Source organism: Oncorhynchus masou, chromosome 19 (genome assembly GCF_036934945.1).
Source record: "Oncorhynchus masou masou isolate Uvic2021 chromosome 19, UVic_Omas_1.1, whole genome shotgun sequence".
NCBI lineage: Eukaryota > Metazoa > Chordata > Actinopteri > Salmoniformes > Salmonidae > Oncorhynchus > Oncorhynchus masou.
Window position 1 is genome coordinate 16027177 of NC_088230.1, and position 21833 is coordinate 16049009.

General features: G+C 42.4%; 1 protein-coding gene across 4 annotated transcripts in view; it reads right to left on the reverse strand.

Moving 5' to 3' along the window:
* Nucleotides 1-142: 142 nt before the first annotated feature.
* Nucleotides 143-21833, reverse strand: part of LOC135505867 (disheveled-associated activator of morphogenesis 1-like) — a 122051-nt gene continuing 100360 nt past the window's right edge. For 3 of the 4 annotated variants that reach the window (XM_064925067.1, XM_064925064.1, XM_064925066.1), the window contains 9 exons: nucleotides 14100-14184; nucleotides 13610-13716; nucleotides 10722-10810; nucleotides 10428-10596; nucleotides 10142-10249; nucleotides 5407-5467; nucleotides 4642-4773; nucleotides 2833-3003; nucleotides 143-1946 (listed from right to left, as the gene is read on the reverse strand). In XM_064925067.1, coding sequence (XP_064781139.1) covers nucleotides 1737-1946; nucleotides 2833-3003; nucleotides 4642-4773; nucleotides 5407-5467; nucleotides 10142-10249; nucleotides 10428-10596; nucleotides 10722-10810; nucleotides 13610-13716; nucleotides 14100-14184 — 1132 coding nt within the window. In that variant the 3' untranslated portion in view covers nucleotides 143-1736. Of the gene's footprint in view, nucleotides 1947-2832; nucleotides 3004-4641; nucleotides 4774-5406; nucleotides 5468-7245; nucleotides 9511-10141; nucleotides 10250-10427; nucleotides 10597-10721; nucleotides 10811-13609; nucleotides 13717-14099; nucleotides 14185-21833 lie in introns of those variants that run through there. The other variant, XM_064925068.1, reaches the window with a different exon arrangement.

Sequence of the window (21833 nt, forward strand, 5' to 3'; positions counted from 1 at the left end):
TTTAGACCATGCGTACGTACACTGCTAGTGGTTGAAATATTGTATTGCAACCATGTATTTTCTGCAAATGGCGATATGATGACAAGCATATTCATAAAAAACTGGAAAACGTATTATCAAGAATGCAGTCATTTGCCAGTAGTGAGAAGAGCGAAAATCACTTTTAATTTTAGAATCCAAAATAATTAGACATAGGAATCTTTTTCCTATTTATTTTCATAACCATTGTAGAATGTATTCCTCTTCTTTTCTGGCCGTGATGTGTTCATATTCCCGAAGGACATAGAACAAATTACCATGCGCATCTGCCATTTCATTGGACCTAGAAGCCTAGTAAACAGATAGGCTATATGTTTTGCAATATTATAGGGAGCGCGGTTTATAATACCGATATACAGATCTTTTACATTGAAATAGGCCTACTGTAATTGCATATTTTGTTTGCCAGCCTGCTCTACAATGTTTTACAATTCTAACTGGCAATCCATCATATTTGTGCTCCTCTATAGCTCAGTTGGTAGAGCATGGCGTTTGCTACGCCAGATCAGTGAGTTCGATCCCCAGGACCACTCATACTTGAAATGTATGCACGCATTAAAGTAGACTTGGACAGAAGCGTCTGCTAAATGACTTATATGATTATTAGTATATTTAGGTTGAGGAAAAGTCGATGCAAAACATTGTTGAATTAAAATGTTCTGCTGACGGGTCCACGACAATTTGCCATTGTTATCTCTGTCAGAAACAGACACAGTGCTTCTCCAGATACAGCATAAGTTATTGCTAAAGATTAAAACATTCTGCCAACATAGTAAATAGACCGGTAGTTTATGCAAAATAAAAATAATTGTGCGATAGGAAGCGCGACATCATTGCCTATTTAATCTGAGTCTATACCAAGGCAGGAAATAGAAACCCAATAATCTATTGATAAAGTAAATATCGAACAACAATTTGTATTTTAAATGCCGTGGCCTAATGCCAATAGTTCCAAATTATACAGTAAATAAAGGCCGTTATTGTTCACATGTTACGATAGGTCTGATTTCTAACAGGAAACCTGTATGTAAGGCGTGCGCTAAATTTAGAAATCTCTATATTTTTTGTACGTGTACAGACTTCTCAGAAATGGTGCACGCAGGAATTGTGTGAAATTTACGCAACGGTTATAAATGACGCCCCAGGTGACCTCCACACCGATAGTGTTGTCAGTCCATTCTCCCATTCTGAAATACAAATAACACGCGTTGTCAGAGGCCTCTTCCTGGTTTTAGTAAACTTCTTCCCCCTCAAACTCTGTTTATTTGGTTATTCATTTCCAGACAAATGTCTATATCCATTTTATCCTTCTGTTCCATCTTGGGGGAAGAACAGTAGACCACCTTGCAACATTCACTATCCTGGGTCACATTCATCAATTGCTCCTATTATCACATAGTAGCAAAGTTTTCAATGGAAGTGGTGCCTCCTACAGACCTCAAGAGGTTATTAACAGCCTGGCATGTCTCAAAATGTTTCAGAACTTTATACTGTGATGAGTGGAAATATGGTTTTACGTTTCTCTGAGGCTGTTGGGTCAAGAATGTGCACTCCCAACATTTGCCACCGGATGACAGTATAGGCCAAAAGGAGGGGTGAAGCAGCCTGTGGATGGCTGGGTTGTCTGAGTTGATAGGCTTGTGAGATGGACAGTGGGTGGATCAAAGGATGGAGGGCTGGGCAGGGGGCCGGACCTCTCAGAAGTTGAGCTTGGTGACTGGCCGCTCCCTGCCAGTATCTGGCTGGCTGTTGATGCGCTTGCGGTTGCGTTTCATCTTGGACAGGTCCTTATCGAAGACCTCGCCGGAGCGCAGTGCCGACACCAGGTCATCAAACTCTCCGCCGTCGTCCTCGCCGCTGGCCTTCGCTTTCCGTGCCTTCCGCTCCTTCTCTCTCTGCTCCTTCAGCTGAGAGAGAAACGCAGGGTAGATGGAAATATGGAGAGATCATGACAGGAAAGACGTGGGAGAAGGAAAAGGGCTATTGCTATAAAGGTGTAATGACAACAGCTGATGTGGTATTTTTCAAAAAGCACACAATTTCCTCCTGTCAACCCTGTGTTCTGCATATTGACTACGTTCCACGTCTCAGTCAAACTGGCATTAAACATTCCAATACGATCTTGAGCCATTGGAAGTGTTAGATTATAGCTGGTTTAGCCATTGTTGAGTGTGTTCACAAGCAAATGGGCTTGTGTGCCAGGCTTGTACCAGCCAAGAGCAAGGCTTGTACCAGCAGTGGCACCATATCTAGCCCAATATCCTGATGAAAAAGACTGATGTCCAAGTATTCTGTACATGACGCACATTTCTTAATCTAATTGAGCATTTTATCTGATTTCTGTACTTGAATGAAAGGACATCAGGATTTTTTGCCAGATGAACAGGTTGAAGGACTCAGAGGGAAAGCTGATTTTGGATGGGACCAATCTTTCCCATTAATCTGAAATGTATCCCTACAGATCTCTCCTAATGCATGTTATGCAATCTAATCAGCAAAAGGTATGGAAAATGAAATTGGTTCGACTCGAGACCTCTTTTGAGGTACGAAAATGTCAAATCTGAAATTTGCCCTGGTGACATATCTGATGTAATACAAATGTAATTATTGGTTGTAATAATGTGATGTTCACCCTTACAGCTGTAACTTAAATCCATAATGAAATGAGGTTGCGAGCACTAAATGCGATATCAAAACAGCACACAGATATTGAAATAAGGGAGAATTGTCAGGGGAAATCCTAATGAAATTCAGGATTAGCAGGTATGTACACACCTGAGGATTATTACACACCTGAGTTTCCATTTTTGCCCTGCGCTCCTCCTCATCCTTGCGCCGGCGCATATTCTCATTTTCCTGACGCGCCTCGGCAAACGACCCCAGAAACTGGTCGAAGATGCCAAAGAACTCATCCGGCTGCATCTTCCCAGCATCTTCACCAAAATGCTTCACCGCCCTCAGGAACTTTGGGATTGAGAAGAGATTAACTAAAACATTCACTGACCCCAGAACAGTGTTTTCTACTGCAACCACCTCTGACCTGAGAAATATGTGTGCATACATCCATTTCTGGCTATATGTTGTGAATTTTAAGTACTGCTATTTCTGGTAGTGTGTAAATAGTTCTGATCCCACACAGGCATTTGTTCTTGGCCAAACATTGGTTTACATTACCACTGAGAGCATTGTAGAAGAAAGGTGAGTATATTGACCATAGTAATATATACTGTATCTATATCAGAGCATTTCCCAAGACGTGTTTAAATTAGTGTGACCTGCGTTACCAGAGGATGTTACTCCAGAATCATCAACGGTGCCATTACGCCAAACCGTTTATCAGCTTTATGGTGCAGCAGCAGGGCCAAAATACAGGCCAGTGCTAAGGCTTTGCAGCCAACCAACACAAGCACAGAAGCACACAGAACAACAACTACTAGCCAGACATGTCATTTATTCAGAACAACAACAACTGTAGCCACACAGAACCACCCCCCATCCCAAACAACTGCATTGAGGATAGCTTGCAAAAACCAAAAGGACAAAACAAGGCCTAACCATGTAACCGTGAGTTCATTTTTGTGGGTTAAAAAATTGAGGACATTGCAGATTCTCCAGACGTATAACGACAGTAAATGAGTCTGTAGTAATGTCAGCTCCTTTACTTTGACCCTTGATTCTATGTGTTTGGTGTCATATTATTAACACGTCATTAAAAGGAGGAAGGAAGCCTTCTAATGCTGGGGTTTGAAAACAACAAACACAACAACGACAGTGGCGGTTTGGATCCTGTTCTGCTGTAAAACAGGGATGTCCTGCTCCCTTGGTAGCAGAGCAGCAGCAGCAAGGCTTTGAAGCCCTCATTAACGTACATTTCATGTGCTACTGATTACAGCTGGCGAACCTGGGCCTAGGGCAGAAATGAGAACTGGGTGCGTGTGTGTTTGTCGTAGTGTATGGGGTGAAGTGGGGGGCACCGTTAACTTTGCTCTTCCTACTATGCCTTTGATGCGAGTTCATCACTGCCATATGAGGCATGCAACGCCACAGGTGGTGATGTGACGGGGTTGGGGGAGAGGGGAATTTTGTCTGTTTGGGTCCAGTGTATATGGCTCACTACAACTAGAGATATTCTGTGGCCTGAGGATCTTCACAGCGCCACCTAAACATATTTAACATCTGAGAGCAAACATTAACCCTCTATAGCAAAAAGTGCACAATTCTGCATGTTATATAAAAATGCAACAGTTTAATTGGAGCCAGAGCCAGCATTTCCAGGCGTGTTTCCTCTCCCAGTCTCCTGAGGCCCCCTAGGGACCAATAATGAAGCCAGGGGCGGCAGCACAGGAAGCTCCCAGCATGCTGTGTGCTGATGTTACTCTCACACCTCGCAGGGGGTGGCCAGGGGGTCACTGAAGCCTGTTTCAACAGCTACTGTACCTTGTGAGGAAACTGAGGCAGCCCTAATCTGCTGCACGACACGCATACAAACTCCCCTAACACAATCAGAGACTAAGACTGTCACAGTCAGATACTCAGGTAAGCATGGACGCACAGCTTTTTAGACTCCCACATGGCCCTATAAAAACACACACACACACTCACCAGCTCTTTGGCCTCGGTGAGAGAATCCTCCACATCCGAGAAGCTGAAGCTGGCCACAGTGATGAACTGGCTCACCACTGACACAAACTTATCGCCCACCTCCTGGGGCCGCTTCTTCTGGAACTCTAACTCCTGACAGAGCGAAAGAAAAGGACAGAGAGAGAGAGAGACAGAGAGAGAAAAAAGTGAGTGACAGAGCAGAGGGGAGGAAATTTGCAGCTAACTTGGTCACCCATTGTTTGCTTTTTTTGCTAGAATTCCAGTCTACTTTCCCAATTGCTCTGTTCAATTTGCGCTCAAGCTTAACAATCTCTTGCTTTAGGTCTGACAATGATGTGGACTATGATACCTGGGAGAATATTCACTGGTTCCCTTGGTGGCAGGATAATCCACATCAGGGTTGCTACTGACTACAGCTATTATTACTTCAATTTCACTTCCAGCCAATTCAGAAAGTACACTGAAATTCCAATTAATTCTCATCAATGCTTTTCACTGATGAAAATGTGGAATTGGAATTTGGTGTACTTTCTGAATTGACTGGAATGGAAATAGAATTGACCCCAACCTGATCCACATACCATTGGGAGCGACGTACTATGAATTGACAAAACAATCATAGAGACCAAGAGAAAGAGGATAAGAGAAAGAAAATAAGAGAAAAAAAGGAAAAAGGGTCATGAATGAGGAAAATGTGTGGATTGGTAGAAAAAGCGATGACAGCGAGGGAATTAGGATGAAGACCAGGCCAATTACTGTACTCACACTTTCAACGTTTTTCAAGCCACTGCGCAAATTATTGATTTCCTTTTCCAGCTCAGTCATGCTACAGAGACAGAGAGAGAGAGAGGTTAAATCCTCAAGAGAGCTCTTCAATTGCAAAGTTCCATTTCTTAACTTTCAAAGTTGTTCTCACAAAATCACACGACCAACTCAGAGTTTCTCACATCCATGGTGTTAGCCTAGTTAGAACTGTTTCAATATAGAAATTCAGTGTAGTGAAAAAGCATTTGACCCCTTTCTAATTCTCTATTTAGTCATATTTTTGAAACGGAATTTTAATCAGATCTTCCACCAAAACCTACAATTAGATAAAGGGCACCGGAGTTTACAAATAACAAAAATGTATGCGTTATTTATTTAATTAACAAAGTTACGCAACACCCAATTCCCGTGTGGAAAAAGTAATTGCCCCCTTACACTCAATAACTGGTTGTGCTGCCACCTTTAGCTGCTATGACTGCAACCAAATGCCTCCTGTAGTAGTTGATCAGTCTCTCACATCACTGTCGAGGAATTTTTGGTCCACTTTTGCATGTAGAACTGCTTTAACTCAGTGACATTTGTAGGGTTTCAAACAGGAACTGCTCGTTTCAAATCCTGCCACGACATCTCAATTGGGATCACGTCTGGACGTTGTCTAGGCCATTCCAAAACTTCAAATGTGTTGCTTTTTAGCCATTTTAATGTAGTCTTGATTGTGTGTTTTGGATAATTTGTCTTACTGCGCTTCAGCTTCAGCTCACAGACAGATGGCCTGACATTCTCCAGTAGAATTCTCTGATACAGAGCAGAATTCATGGTTCCTTCTATTAAGGCAAGTCATCCAGGTTCTGGGGCGGCAAATCATTCTCAAACCATCACACTACCACTGCCATGCTTGACCATTGGTATGAGGTTCTTACTGTGGAATGCAGCGTTTGGTTTTGGCCAGACATAATAGGACCCATCCTGTCCAAAACGTTGACTCAAGTTTGCCAAAAAGCACCTGGATGATCATCAAGACTCAAGTTCTATGGCCAGATGATTGAAAAGTACAACTTTTTGGACGACATGGGTCCCATTATGTCCCAAAAAACCAAACACTGCATTCCACAGTAAGAACCTCATACCAATGGTCAAGCATAGTGGTGGTAGTGTGATGATTTGGGGATACTTTGCTGCCTCGGGACCTGGACGAATTGTGTGTGGTGTGATCTTGCAGAACACTGCTCATGAGTTCTATGAGTGAATGAGGAAAAAAACACTTTTTGTATGTTTCTACTACACATAGTCACGTGGAATGACATCAGTGAGTGTGTGTTTGTTCAAAAGAGCCATTAATTCAGATATCTACAATTGAAGCATTGTGGAGTGCAACTGATCCAATCACACAAACACACACACATCCGTTCCTCTGGGCTAAAAGACGTAGCACATGCTTAGATGACGCAAGGCTGACTCATAGGCCCAGTAGTAAAAAAAAAAGCCCATTCACTGACAAGTTTGAATGTATCATCAGCGTATCCACAACAATTGCCCCTCGCCTCATTAACTTACTACAATGAAAGCTGTGCTGGAGGTAAAGCTTATACACACACACACACACAACAGCTACATTGCCTTCAGAAAGTATTCTAACCCCTTGACCTTTTCATCATCTTGTTGTGTTACAAGGTAGGATTAAAATTGATTACATTTTTCATATTTTTTATACAATTTTTATTTTTACAAATGTTTTATTTATACTATATATATATATATATATATATATATATATATATATATATATATATATATATATATATATATATATATATATATAAATAAAACACTAATATATTCAACACCCTGAGTCAATATGTTAGAATCCCTTTTGGCAGCGATTACAGCTGTGAGTCTTTCTGGGTAAGCGTCTAAGTGCTTTGCACAACTTTATTGTACAATATTTGCATATTATTATTTATTTTATCCTTCAAGCTCTGTCAAGTTGGTTGTTGATCATTGCGAGACAATCATTTTCAGATAGTTTTTACTTAAAATTGGCTTGAAAATCTAACTAGGCCACTCAGAAACATTCAATGTCACATTGGTAAGCAACTCCAGTGTATATTTGGCCTTGTGTTTTAGGTTATTGTCCTGCTGAAAGGTTAATTTGTCTCCCAGGGTCTGTTGGAAAGCAGACTGAACCAGGTTCTCCTCTAGGATTTTGCCTGTTCTTAGCTCTATTCCGTTTATGTTTATCAACAACAACAAAAAACAGATCTAGTCCTTGCAAATGATAAGCATACCCATAACATGATGCACCACTATGCTTGAAAATATGAAGAGTGGTACTCAGTGATGTGTTGGATTTGCCCCAAACAAAACTCTTTCTATTCAGGACGCAAAGTTAATTTCTTTGCCACATTTAAAGTTTTACTTTAGCGCCTTATTGCAAACAGGATGCATGTTTTGGAATATTTGTTGTTGATCCATCCTCGTTTTTTTCCCTATCACAGCCATTAAACTCTGTTTTAAAGTCTCTATTGGCCTCATGGTGAAATCCCTTAGCAGTTTCCTTCCTCTCCGGGAACTGAGTTAGCAAGGACGCCTGTATCTTTGTAATGACTGGGTGTATTGATACACCATCCAATGTGTAACCACTAACTTCACCATGATCAAAGGGATATTAAATGTCTGCTTATTTTCTTCTTCTTTTTTTAAATCTACCAATAGGTGCCCTTCTTTGTGAAGCATTGGAAAACCTCCCTGGTCTTTGTGGTTGAATCTGTATTTGAAATTCACTGCTTGACTGAGGGACCTTACAGATAATTGTATATGTGGGGTACAGAGATGAGGTAGTCATTTTTTTGTGTTAAACACTATAATTGCACACAGAGGGAGTCCATCTAAGTTATTAAGTGAATTGTTATGCACATTTTTACTCATTAACTTATTTAGTCTAGCTATAACGAAGGGGTTGAATACATTTCAGCTTTTCATTTATTTGTACAAAATTCTTTAAAAAAAAAACATCTAAAATTCCACTAACATTATGGGGTATTGTGTGTAGGCAATTTTAAATTCAGGCTGTAGCACAACAATATGTGGAAAATGTCAAGGGGTGTGAATACTTTCTGAAGGCACTGTACATGATCAAATCGAACTGTGGTGAGGCGTTTTGGAGATGGTGGCCATTATAGCACAGAGTCTGCCTAAGCATTAGTACACATGCAAGCAAGCAAGTCAAATTGTGTTTCTGTTTGCTGTCATTAGTGTTAATGTTTTGTTGTCATTAATATTAGTGTTGGCGTACATTTTGGTATTGTTGTCATTTGCTAACCTTGTAATAGTAGTAATAAGGCCGTACTTGACAGCTAAAAGCTGAATTACAGTACACAAAACAAACAAGTAACTTAGACAAAAACAATTTTAAAGTCAGTAAGTCAGTCAGGACAGGAGCTGAAGGATGGTAATGGGAGTTGAAGCAGCTCAGTTGGTATTGAGAGCGGAGGAAGCGGTGATGTCATAGGTTGCCGGTCAGTCAGTCAGAGACAGTCAGGTCGGCAGCCGGTGCAATGCACCTCACCGTCCCCCCACGTCCTCCTGGCTCTGCCTTTGTAGATGGTTAGCTGGCTAGCCACTTCTTTCCACTACACTTTGTAGCACCCACTTGAGTGATGCTACTCAGAGCCATGTATTTAGAAATAAATTAATGGATCTGATGCTACTTATAAGGACACAAAGGTGCTGGAAGTTCACCACACCATTTTTATGGTCAGAGTAGCTTTGTAGCTCAGTTGGCAGAACAATAGCGCTGGTAATGCCAGGGTGGTGGGTTTGATTCCCAGGACCACCCATACATAAAATGTATGCAGGCATGACTTGAAGTCGTTTTGGATTAAAGCTTCTGCTAAACGGTCTTTACACAGAGTACAAAACATTAAGAAAACCTCCCTAATATTGAGTTGCACCCCTCCCTTTTGCCCTCAGAACAGCCTCAATTCGTCGACGCATGGACTCCACAAGGTGTCGAAAGCGTTCCACAGGAATGCTGGCCCATGTTGACTCCAATGCTTCCCACAGTGGTGTCAAGTTGGCTGGATGCCCTTTGGGTAGTGGGCTATTCTTGATACACACAAGAAATTGTTGAGTGTAAATTTCCCAGCAGCATTGCAGTTCTTGACACACTCAAACCGGTGTGCCTGGCACCTACTACCATACTCTGTTCAAAGGCACTTAAATCTTTTGTCTTGCCCATTCACCCTCTGAATGACACACATACACAATCCATGTCTCAAGGCTTAAAAATCCCTCTAACCTGTCCCCTCCTCTTCATCTACACTGATTGTGGAATTAACAAGGGACGTCAATATGGGATCCTAGCTTTCACCTGGATTCACCTGGTCAGTCTATGTCATGGAAAGAGCAGATGTTCATAATGCTTTGTACACTTAGTGTATATACAGTATTATATTAGCTTATCTTCACTAATCATCTCCACCTTTAAGGAAAATGCTAAGTAAACATTCTGAACAACTGTTCCCCTAAATCCCAGTTGGCAGCATTGAGAAGTTTGTGCTGTTGCAGTGTCTACAATGGCTTGTATGACCTACAGGGTGAATGTTAACTCAATTGGACTGATAGACCACTGAAAACCATTTCCTGAAGACATTTAATGAGAGTATACAACAAAGGCCTATAGATCTAAACACTGGAGAGCTGTACATGTGGAGGGTGTCTTTGTGGCTCGACCTACTTGACTTTAGCAGCTTCCGGCACACTCTGCAGGTCCTCCTGGAACATTAGGACTTTGGGGTACTTCTTCTCCAGGATGGTGATCAGGTAGTGGAGGAGGGTGATGTTCCTGCATGCGCATAGACAATAGATACTTGCAGCACTAGTACCACAGTATGGGGCACATATGCACACACCCATATAATGACACCACTCCATACAACCCATGCAAACAGGTTGCTTCATAGAGCGTATCACTACAGCGAACTCATCACACTCGTAATTTTAATTACAGTTCTTCCTCTTACTTGTCTATGCTCGACTTTGTGTCTGCGATCTTGTTGAGCGAGGACACTTTGAAGCCATAGGCATTGCCCCTCTGGCCTTTGTTCATGTAGTTCCCAAAGGCCAGCACCACCTCCAGCAGCTGCTTCAGATTGCGGCTGTGCAGCACCTCTTTGGAGGCCTTGATCAGAGCTGAGGAGCGAAGAAACAAAAAAGACACCTGAACTGTAGTGTATACAGTGGACCTCATTGGGAGTTTTTGAGTTGAGTTTTATTATGTAAGGGTTTGCCAAGAAGACCCACACAATCACACACACCTTCTACTTTGGGTTTGATCCCTGCAATCGTCTCTGCAAACTTCTTTTTGAAGTACAGCGACTGTAGCTTCTGTTGGTAGTGGTTTATCCTTTGAGAAAAAGAGAAAGAGAGATGGATTATTAAAAAGTGCAAAAAAAAGTAAGCAAATGAAATTGATATGTCCTGAAAGGAGGTTGGGAAAAAGTCATTTATAGGATACAAAATTGCCCAGGTCACATTGGAAACATGAGAAGATCTTGTTAGCTAAGTCAGAAAAAAAATGAAGAAGCCCTCATCCCTATTGATATGGTCGGACAACCATCTCGGCGTTGGCTGGCTAGACGTGAGACAATAAGATGGATTGTTGAAGGAAGGCAGAGCAAACATGGAGCGACCCATTTGGCTGAACTCATCACTAGGGCGTCGCTATCCACACTTCAGTGCCGGGGGGGGGGGGGGTCGCCTTGGCTACAGGGCTCTCAGAAACCAAAACATTAGTTGTACTCTGTTTGAAGGACAAAGCCAGTTCCTGGAAAGAAGCACCCCACATCTCCAGCCACAGGATGGGGAAAAACGCTATTACACAATTCATTTTTATGGTGTCTAATAAAGAGGGAGTGTTGTTTCCATGGGCATGTGCTCCTTGTTTGTTTTATGATTCCCCCGACTGGGACATGAGGCTGTTGTGCATCTATGATGAGTTTCCTGTTTGGGTTGAGAACATATTGATGAAGAAAGAGTGTCGTTCTTGTGGTTATATCCAACACAGTTAACAGTAAGTCTGGGAATTGCCAGGGACTTCACAATATTATCACGATACTTAGGTGCCGATACGATATGTATTGCGATTAAGATTCTCACAATTCTCTTTGTATTTCTATTAAATACTGCGGTTTAATTGCGATTTGATGTTCCAAACATATTGCTCACTATATGTATGCTGCAGAGAGAGAAGAGAGCATGAGAAAACAAGTTTTGAACAGTCAGGGAAATACACTATACAGTATATACAAAAGTATATGGACACCCCTTCAAATGAGTGGATTCGGCTATTTCAGCCACACCCATTGCTGATGGTGTATAAAATTGAGCACACAGCCATGCAATCTCCATAGACAAACATTGACAATAGAATGGCCTTACTTAAGAGCTCAGTGACTTTCAATGTGGCACCGTCATAGGATGCCACCTTTCCAACAAGTCGTTTGTCAAATTCCTGCCCTGCTAGAACTGCCCCGGTCAACTGTAAGTGCTGTTATTGTGAAGTGGAAACATCTAGGAACAACAATGACTCAGCCACAAATTAGTAGGCCACACAAGCTCACAGAACGGGATGACAGAATGCGGAAGCGTGTAAAAATCTGTCCTCGGCTGCAACACTCACTACAGAGTTCCAAACCGCCTCTGGAAGTAACATCAGCACAAGAACGGTTAAATCTGGAGCTTCATGAAATGGGTTTCCATGGCCAAGCAGCTGTACACAAGCCTAAGATCACCATGTGCAATGCCAAGCATCAGCTAGTGTGGTGTAAAGCTCACTGCCATTGGACTCTGGAGCAGTGGAAACGCGTTCTCTGCAATGAAGAATCACGCTTCACTATCTGGCAGTCCTACAGACTAATCTGGGATTGATGGATGCCAGGAGAACGCTACCTGCCTGAATGCATAGTGCCAACTGTAAAGTTTGGTGGATGAGGAATAATGGTCTGGGGCTGTTTTTCATGGTTTGGGCTAGGCCCCTTAGTTCCAGTGAAGGGAAATATTAACGCTACAGCATACAATGACATACTAGACGATTCTGTGCTTCCAACTTTGTGGCAACAGCTTGTGGCAGGCCCTTTCCTGTTTCAGCATGACAATGCCCACATGCACAAAGCGCGGTACATACAGAAATGGTTTGTCGAGATCGGTGTGGAAGAACTTGACTGGCCTGCACAGAGCAATGACCTCAACCTTAATTAGAACGCCAACTGCGAGCCAGGCCTAAATCGCCCAACATCAGTGCCCGACCTCACTAATGCTAGTGGCTGAATGGAAGCAAGTAGCCACAGAAATATTCCAACTCCATGTTAATGTCCATGATTTTGGAATGAGATGTTCAATGAGCAGGTTTCCACATGCTTTTGGTTATGTAGTGTAATAGTCCTGAAAGCATGTTGGCTCACTTTAAAAATAAGAGTGAGAACAAGCAATAGGATGAAAAAATACCTGAGTTCTGGCTCAGGTACTATACAACCGACTAGCGCTTGCTAACGCTACCTACAGTAGCAAAAAAATATTGATACTTGGAGTCAAATATGGTCCTAATATCATCCAAAATAATATTGGGATATGTAACTGTATCAACCCCCCCTCTCTACTACTGCTGCAGTAATTGCCAAATATTCTTGAGAACGACAGCCAGGCAGCGAACTCAAGTCAGGCTTTAGGGTGGGTGGTCTAAGCAGGGATGTTCCCTGTGTCTAAATTCATTTAGCAGACTCTTTGGTCAACAGTGACTTACAGTGCATAGACTAAACAGCGAGATACACTGGCAGGAACAGGTCGAAATACTATGGTGTCGTTGGCTCCACTCTGAGATGGTGAGAATAAAACACCCCCCTTTCCCAACATGGGACTTGTTTTGTTATTAAGTAATGGTGGGAATCATCCATTTCTGTGGGAATGTGAGAACATGGGAACCAAGCTCTCGTAATGAGTAAGTTAGCTTGCCTATGACCTGTAGACTTGTGAGCTCACCAAGATAATGTTGAGTCTTACTTAACATGGACTTGTAGCACCGTGGGTTCAGGTTCATCACCGATGCAAGTTGGAAGAATTGTGTAAAAATAAACAACAACAAAAAACACATTTGATCGAATCAGGCCCTTGGTCTACTTCTCTCTCTCTCTCTCTCAGATCATCCTACCTGCTCATCTCATAAAGGAAGCGATCAGCCTTGGCCATGCGGTCCAGCTCATGCTTGTGCTCCTCCAGGAGGTCCACATCACTCTTCTCTGGAATAAACTTCAGCATCTGAAGAGGAGTCATGAAAATGACTGGCCATTCACTAGCAACATATGTAGCATAGCTAAACATTGCACTGACATTATCTACCATATCACTTACAATATTGCAATGGAATCTTAAACCTCTCTTTTTATGATGTTTACGAAATGGAGGTGATCATTTATGTGGATGTAATCCAAAGATGCATCCTGTCCATTTGAAATCTCATCTATTTGATTTTGCTCACTGAGAAACAGAAAATGTCAGCCCATGTGACACTGGATCATACCGATTTCTGGTGTGCTGGAGTTTTTCTTTTGAAAAAGTATACGCTTTGCTCCATGCACCTGGAAGCACATTTAGGTGTGCAAGTTTAGTTTCAAGCCTATGTGATTTTGCCGTAGACTCACCTGCTCCAGCATGTCCTTGGGGAGGTCCTCCTGTTCGTCCATGGTCAAGATAGCCCTCTTCATCTCCTCATTGGACAGCTTCAGCCTAGATGACAATCACAGGAGTTGTCAGCCACTTTCAACCCACAGGAAAACTCAAATCAACTACAGGAACTCTTAACACTAGAACCACCATTAGTACTTTAACTGTTTTTGAGGCGTCATGTGATTTGTAAATTCAAATAACTCTGCCATTGTGAAAGTTATTTTCCGCTCATTCTTGACCTAAATATATGTGTTCATTTAACACGCTGATGTTGATAGAATTTAAATATCACTGACATAATTAGTTTTAGGCATTTCTAAGATTCAACTGGAATATGCCTCAGCTTTCTACTTTGATGTCAAGAGCACTTCAACAAGAAGTGCCACGAAGCCTCAACCTAAACATATAGATAATACTAAATGTATAATTCAAATTTGGACTGCAACACTGAACTTCAAACCACAGGAAAAGTAAAGTAAACTGTGGGTAAATAATTTCCTCAGACCACAATGAGAAACACTGCCAACATAACTTCTTTGCCTTATTGCCAGTTTCCAGTTCCTGGCACTTCCTAACCAGTTTGTGTTTCAAACATGTCTTTCAAAAGTATTCTAAAGCCAAGGCTTATCACGAATTAGCCAAATGTGCAATGTATTTATATACAATATCATAGGGAGGAACTGTATGTCTGTCTGGAGATAGATTTGCCGAAAAAGAAAAGACGATCTTAACGGCCTCTCCCTCGTGGAATTGTCCTGTTGAAAGTAAAAAATTATGAGTCTGACTTTATGCGCCAACTCCGAGAACGACCCAGTGGGGGAACAAGTGCCGGACAGGCTCTGTCGGCTGCTCACTGTAATAACTAGACGCACTTTGAAAGCCAGCCCTATAAAAGTCCCGACTACTTCCCGGTTTATGTCCTGCGGGGGTGACAGGGTAGCCTAGTGGTTAGAGCGTTGGACCAGCAACCGGAAGGTTGCAAGTTCAAATCCCCGAGCTGACAAGGTACAAATCTCGTTCTGCCCCTGAACAGGCAGTTAACCCACTGTTCCTAGGCCGTCATTGAAAATAAGAATTTGTTCTTAACTGACTTGCCTTAGGTAAATAAAGGTAAAAAATAAAAAATGAACTGGTTTTGAACATAAAATTCATCAACATTTGGTAATTTAAGATATGTCAAAATTATATTGGTATTCGTTGATTAATTTACTTCGACCTGATGCCTGTTGTGAAGTTGTTTGATTAGGGAAAATGCTAATTTGCAAAACGTGCAACGTTAGTTAAACTGCTTTTAGACTCAGGAGCACATAGGCTTCCACCATGGGCAACAAAAAAGTCTAGCTTCTAATTCATTTTCATCCAAATATGTTCGACTCACAGCTAGTTTATCCAGTGACCACCGCATTTAGAAGGATAGCTAGACTGAAATGTAGCTACCTAACATGCGGGCTCACTGATATGCAGTAGCCAAATAGCTAGCTAGACTAGTAAATGTGACGTTCGGCTCTTATTTTTTTATATATACTGATTTCAGTAATCTTATACTGATTGCTGATTTCAGTAATCTTTCGACTCGTTTCTTTCATTTGAGTCAATAATGCCCAGAGCACGCAAGATCCCCCTACTGGCAAACAATGAACTGAAAACTCAAAATAATGTTGTTCACCATATGGGGTTTATTAGTGCTGTCATTTGAGACAGACTTGTAAAAGTGTGCTTAAAACAATGTACATTTGTTGCTTGCTCGGCATACAAATACGATTATTTCTTGATACATTTGAAACGAGGTCTAGTTGGGGTTGCAACCGGACTAGATTGGCGGAATGCATTGCTTGCGGTGAGTGTGATAAGCACATTATCGTTCGCGAACTGCAGCACCTCAAACGATTTGTTCTCAAATTCAATTTTGTTGAGTAGACTGTGTGCATGTGTTGGTTCTACAAAGCTCTGTCCATAACATTCAATAATCAATTAATGCCATTTATTCTAGCACAAAGAACAATATTGTATTTTCTTCGCTGTTCTTGCTGCCTGCAGCATGATGTATTTTAGTTGTTGTTCGGAGCATGTCTCCGGAGCGGCGTGTATTAATACCGAAGCAGTCATTTCGGCCAGCAGGTTAAACAAACTACAAAATGAACAACTCACTCAAAAATAACGATTTTACAAACGGCACATCACTACCAGACTCAAGAGCTCATGGGCTACACATTAACCAACAGGTTCAACACAGGCAGCAATAACTAGCGGCTACTTCAACTCGTTGTTAGTTCATCCACTGACCACCACATTTAAGAGCATAGCTAATTACAGAAATATAGCTATTCAGCTAGCTAACTTACTGGCCAGGCAGTAACTCATCGTGAATGCATATGACCTATTCTTTGATACATGTGGGTTCACTTGGTCATATCATGCAACACATACCAGACAGTTTGTGTTAATATACAAATAACAGTGATCGTTTTTGTTTGTTTTTACAATGATCGGACAGTGAAACAAAAATAAATTCAAATCAAATTTTTATTTGTCACATACACATGGTTGGCAGATGTTAATGCGAGTGTAGCGAAAATTGGTAAGCTACATGCTTTTATTTATTTCCCAATTAATTTGGTCATTAAACTGAAGCTGGGTTTCACAAGTCTTTTTGTCGGTACTAACTGCTCATGCCGGCGGCAAAATCCAGCAAAACAAACAAGTCTGTAGCGCATGTGTGTAATTTCACGCACTCAAGGCTCAACCAATCACCTGACGGGTTCTATGTCGAGAGTCAAGACTATTCATACTATCATGTATATTCATAACCAGAAGAAGAGGAAAGGCAGAGAGTGGGGAAACAGGAAGTCTAGGAACCAGGACCAGAGCACTTTCAATGTCAAAGAGAACCTGCCTTGGCAGACAGCACATTGTTGCCTGAGAACTTAAATGAACAGAACACTTACATAAACTCCATTGCTGAAATCGTGCCTGCCCCTGCTATTTTAGACCAAACACAAAAGTATTTTTATTTTATTTTAATTAAACTACGCAAGAACACATTGTTATTTACAATGACGGATTAGGAACACTGGGTTAACTGCCTTGTTCCTGGGCAGAACGACAGAATTATACCATGTCAGCTCGGGGATTCAATCAAGCAACCTTTCCAACGCTCTAACCACGAGGCTACCTACCGCCCCTTATTATTATAATATTGTTGTTGCTAAGCAGGCCATTTTCTCACCGGGACTCTAACAGGAGTGTACATGCAAGTTCAATAAAGTAAACTCAGCAAAAAAAGAAACTGACCTTGTTCAGGACCCTGTCTTTTTCAAAGATAATTCATAAAAATTCAAATAACTTCACAGATCTTCATTGCAAAGGGTTTAAACACTGTTTCCCATATTTGTTCAATGAACCATAAACAATTAATGAACATGCACTTTTGGAATGGTCATTAAGACACTAACAGCTTACAGACGGTAGGCAATTCAGGTCACAGTTATGAAAACTTAGGACACTAAAGAGGCCTGAAAAACACCAAAAGAAAGATGCCCAGGGTCGCTGCTCATCTGTGTGAATGTGCCTTAGGTATGCAGACTGCAGATGTGGCCAGGACAATAAATTGCAATGTCCGTACTGTGAGACGCCTAAGACAGCGCTACAAGTGTTAGTGTTCTATACTGGAGAGGGAATGCAAATCAACCACGCTGGACAGAGTGGAATCAGGTGTATCAAAAAGGCCGTTTATTGATCAAAGATATCTTGTCCCGCAGTTTAACGTGCACGGATCTAGTTCATATAACCCGGTAAGGAGTCAGGTGAAAAAGAGGCCTAGATATTGGTCACAACAGATTTTATACATGGAATATGTAGGTGGAGTCTTGTCGTGTTGGTCTTCTGACTGGTCCTGAAGAGTTGGAGGCGGGCCTTGCTCTAGCCAGAGCGGGCCCCATTGGTGCACAGCAAAGTCCTTTGCTCTTGGCACCCGACCAGTAGGGGGGTAGAGTGTGTGTGTACAGTGAGTTTTACAGGGGAGTAATATTTGCGTGATGGCAGCTGTGTGTCCTTCGGATAATCATGTTATTGCACACAGGCTGAAGACACTGGGCCCAGAGTTATCTGAGGGCATCCGGTTTAACCAGAGCTTTGGTCTGCTAGTAACGCTTTATATTAGATTATTTATATAACACAAGGAGACAGGACGGACAGCTGATCGTCCTCGCAGTGGCAGACCACGTGTAACAACACCTGCACATGATCGGTACATCCGAACATCACACCTGCGGGACAAGTACAGGATGGCAAACAACAACTGCCCGAGTTACACCAGGAACGCACAATCCCTCCATCAGTGCTCAGACTGTCCACAATAGGCTGAGAGAGGCTGGACAGAGGCCTTGTAGGCCTGTTGTAAGGCAGGTCCTCACCAGACAACACCGGCAACAACGTCGCCTATGGACATAAACCCACCATCGCTGGACCAGAGAGGACTGGCAAAAAGTGCTCTTCACTGAGGAGTCGCGGTTTTGTTTAACCAGGGAATGAGAGTTACACCGAGACCTGTACTCTGGAGCGGGATAGATTTGGAGGTGGAGGATCCGTCATGGTCATCTCCTTTGTTTTGTTGACGTTGAGTGTGAGGTTATTTTCCTGACACCACACTCCGAGGGCCCTCACCTCCTCCCTGTAGGCCGTCTCGTCATTGTTGGTAATCAAGCCTACCACTGTAGTGTCGTCCGCAAACTTGATGATTGAGTTGGAGGCGTGCATGGCCACGCAGTCGTGGGTGAACAGGGAGTACAGGAGAGGGCTCAGAACGCACCCTTGTGGGGCCCCAGTGTTGAGGATCAGCGGGGTGGAGATGTTGTTACCTACCCTCACCACCTGGGGGTGGCCCGACAGGAAGTCCAGTACCCAGTTGCACAGGGCGGGGTCGAGACCCAGGGTCTTGAGCTTGGTGACTAGTTTGGAGGGTACTATGGTGTTAAATGCTGAGCTGTAGTCGATGAACAGCATTCTCACATAGGTATTCCTCTTGTCCAGATGGGTTAGGGCAGTGTGGTTGCTATTGCGTCGTCTGTGGACCTATTTGGGCGGTAAGCAAATTGGAGTGGGTCTAGGGTGTCAGGTAGGGTGGAGGTGATATGGTCCTTGACTAGTCTCTCAAAGCACTTCATGATGACGGAAGTGAGTGCTTCGGGGCGGTAGTCGTTTAGCTCAGTTACCTTAGCTTTCTTGGGAACAGGGACAATGGTGGCCCTCTTGAAGCATGTGGGAACAGCAGACTGGGATAAGGATTGATTGAATATGTCCGTAAACACACCAGCCAGTTGGTCTGCGCATGCTCTGAGGATGCGGCTGGGGATGCCGTCTGAGCCTGCAGCCTTGCGAGGGTTAACACGTTTAAGTGTTTTACTCAAGTCGGCTGCAGTGAAGGAGAGTTCGCAGGTTTTGGTAGCGGGCCGTGTCAGTGACACTGTATTGTCCTCAAAGCGGGCAAAAAAGTTATTTAGTCTGTCTGAGAGCAAGACATCCTGGTCCGCGACGGGGCTGGTTTTCTTTTTGTAATCCGTGATTGACTGTAGAACCTGCCACATACCTCTTGTGTCTGAGCCGTTGAATTGCGACTCTACTTTGTCTCTATACTGATGCTTAGCTTGTTTGATTGCCTTGCGGAGGGAATAGCAACACTGTCTGTTTCCGGTCACCTTGCCCTGATTAAAAGCAGTGGTTCGTGCTTTCAGTTTTACGCGAATGCTGCCATCAATCCACGGTTTCTGGTTTGGGAATGTTTTAATCGTTGCTATGGGTACGACATCGTCAATGCACGTTCTAATGAACTCGCCCACCGAATCAGCGTATTCGTCAATGTTGTTGTTGTTGGACGCAATGCGGAACATATCCCAATCCACGTGATCGAAGCAGTCTTGAAGCGTGGAATCAGATTGGTCGGACCAGCGTTGAACAGACCTGAGCGCGGGAGCTTCTTGTTTGAGTTTCTGTCCGTAGGCTGGGAGCAACAAAATGGAGTCGTGGTAAGCTTTTTCTTACTAGACTGCCCATTGATGGGAGCATCTTTGTCTCTGGTGTCTTTAAATGGCATTGACCACAGCTTATTCACAGATCATGTTTTCTCCTCAAAATCTGTGTACCGTCTTCTGAGGGCACCCACTTAAAAGGGAGCGTAGTACTCCATTCAATCCCTTTGGAGTGCATCCGCATGGGAGGTCTCTGTTAAAGGCTTTTTGAAGCCCATTAAAAACCATTAAATTAAATTAGTATAGGAGGGGCGGTTGATTTTAGCTAGGATTCTGAATTGCGAGATGGCCCAGACTGTAACGGGAGCTAATTTGGTGTGTGTTTGTGCACAGCTTTTACTTAGGAAACCTAATAAACACATTGTAAAATAAAAGCTAGCTATGGAGCAACTTCTTAATATCCACACCACATCCTCTGACTGAGAAACCTCAACCTTTCTCGCGTTTGGAAAAAAATAAGTTGTGATCCTACGATCAACTCTACTTCTATTATAAAATCACACCTTTTCAATAAATTGTTAGAAGTGGTCTAAGCTTCCACATAGAGAGTAAATTATTGACCGGAGTTCATGACCAGGAAAACTAAAAACACAACCATCTCTCCTCCTGAGCTAAACCATTACTCTTGCATCACAACTGAATGGTCCTCCTCCACCAAACTCTTAATAAAATCGCCTTGATGTGGGACAACCCGATTTGAACACCCAAAAAGGAAGCATTAGAAGTAGTGGGTTCCATTTTGGCTTGTTTCGTGGTTGTTTTGAGTCAGATTGGTCTTGATTAAATTAAAAGTTCCCCACTGTGTGAATATGTGTGGCTTACTAATGATACCAGACCACATTCAATTATTGAGAAATCACAGCAGCTCTGCTAACGGAGAGCGTGTTTCATGTTGTTTCAGTCAAGTTGAGAGGCAGGAATTTGTCTCCAAGTAACGTCTACTGTCAATATATTTTAAAAACAATGACATACATATCACCTTGAATGTTTGTCTTCCGCACACATTTTTATTTTTATGTAGCTTCTGCTCACCCTCCCGCTTCTCTCTTTTACGCACCTTCTTCTGAACCCTCAACCAATTTGACTGACATGATGTAGCCTACGTCTCTGTACTGATTTTTTTTTTTAAACAGCGATTTGAAAAAAAAAAACATGTTTACATATATTTTGTAGGCTAAATTTTATCTGTTGCAATTTAGGATTTTGCAGTAGCACAAGCATGACTCCTTCTACACATTGCATTGGGGCAAAACAATCTGCCAACTAACCACACATTAGTGATGATGTAATCATCAATATGCTGCAATATTGTAGCATGTTTCTAAGGAAAAGTTTTTGTAAAACTTGAAACTTTCTCTCTAAAGTGAACATTTATCAAAAGGGGGCTTTGACTGAGAGTTTCCGTTTCGGGGGGCGTGGAGACTTCACTAGTCTCATTAGTATCTTCTCTCATACATATTCCCTCATACCTAATCGACCATCTGACGCAATTACGCAATAGTTTAGTTCCGGATTCTCAAGATTAGCCTTGTGTAAAGAAAGAGAGAATGTTTTGATTATGAGATAAAGTCCCATGATTCTTTGGAACCTGCATTGAAAGAGAAGAATGACGCAAAGAAGAACGCCTACTCACTGACATCAGGATCAAATCATAATTAGACAAAAAGTATTTCCCATCAACAGCAT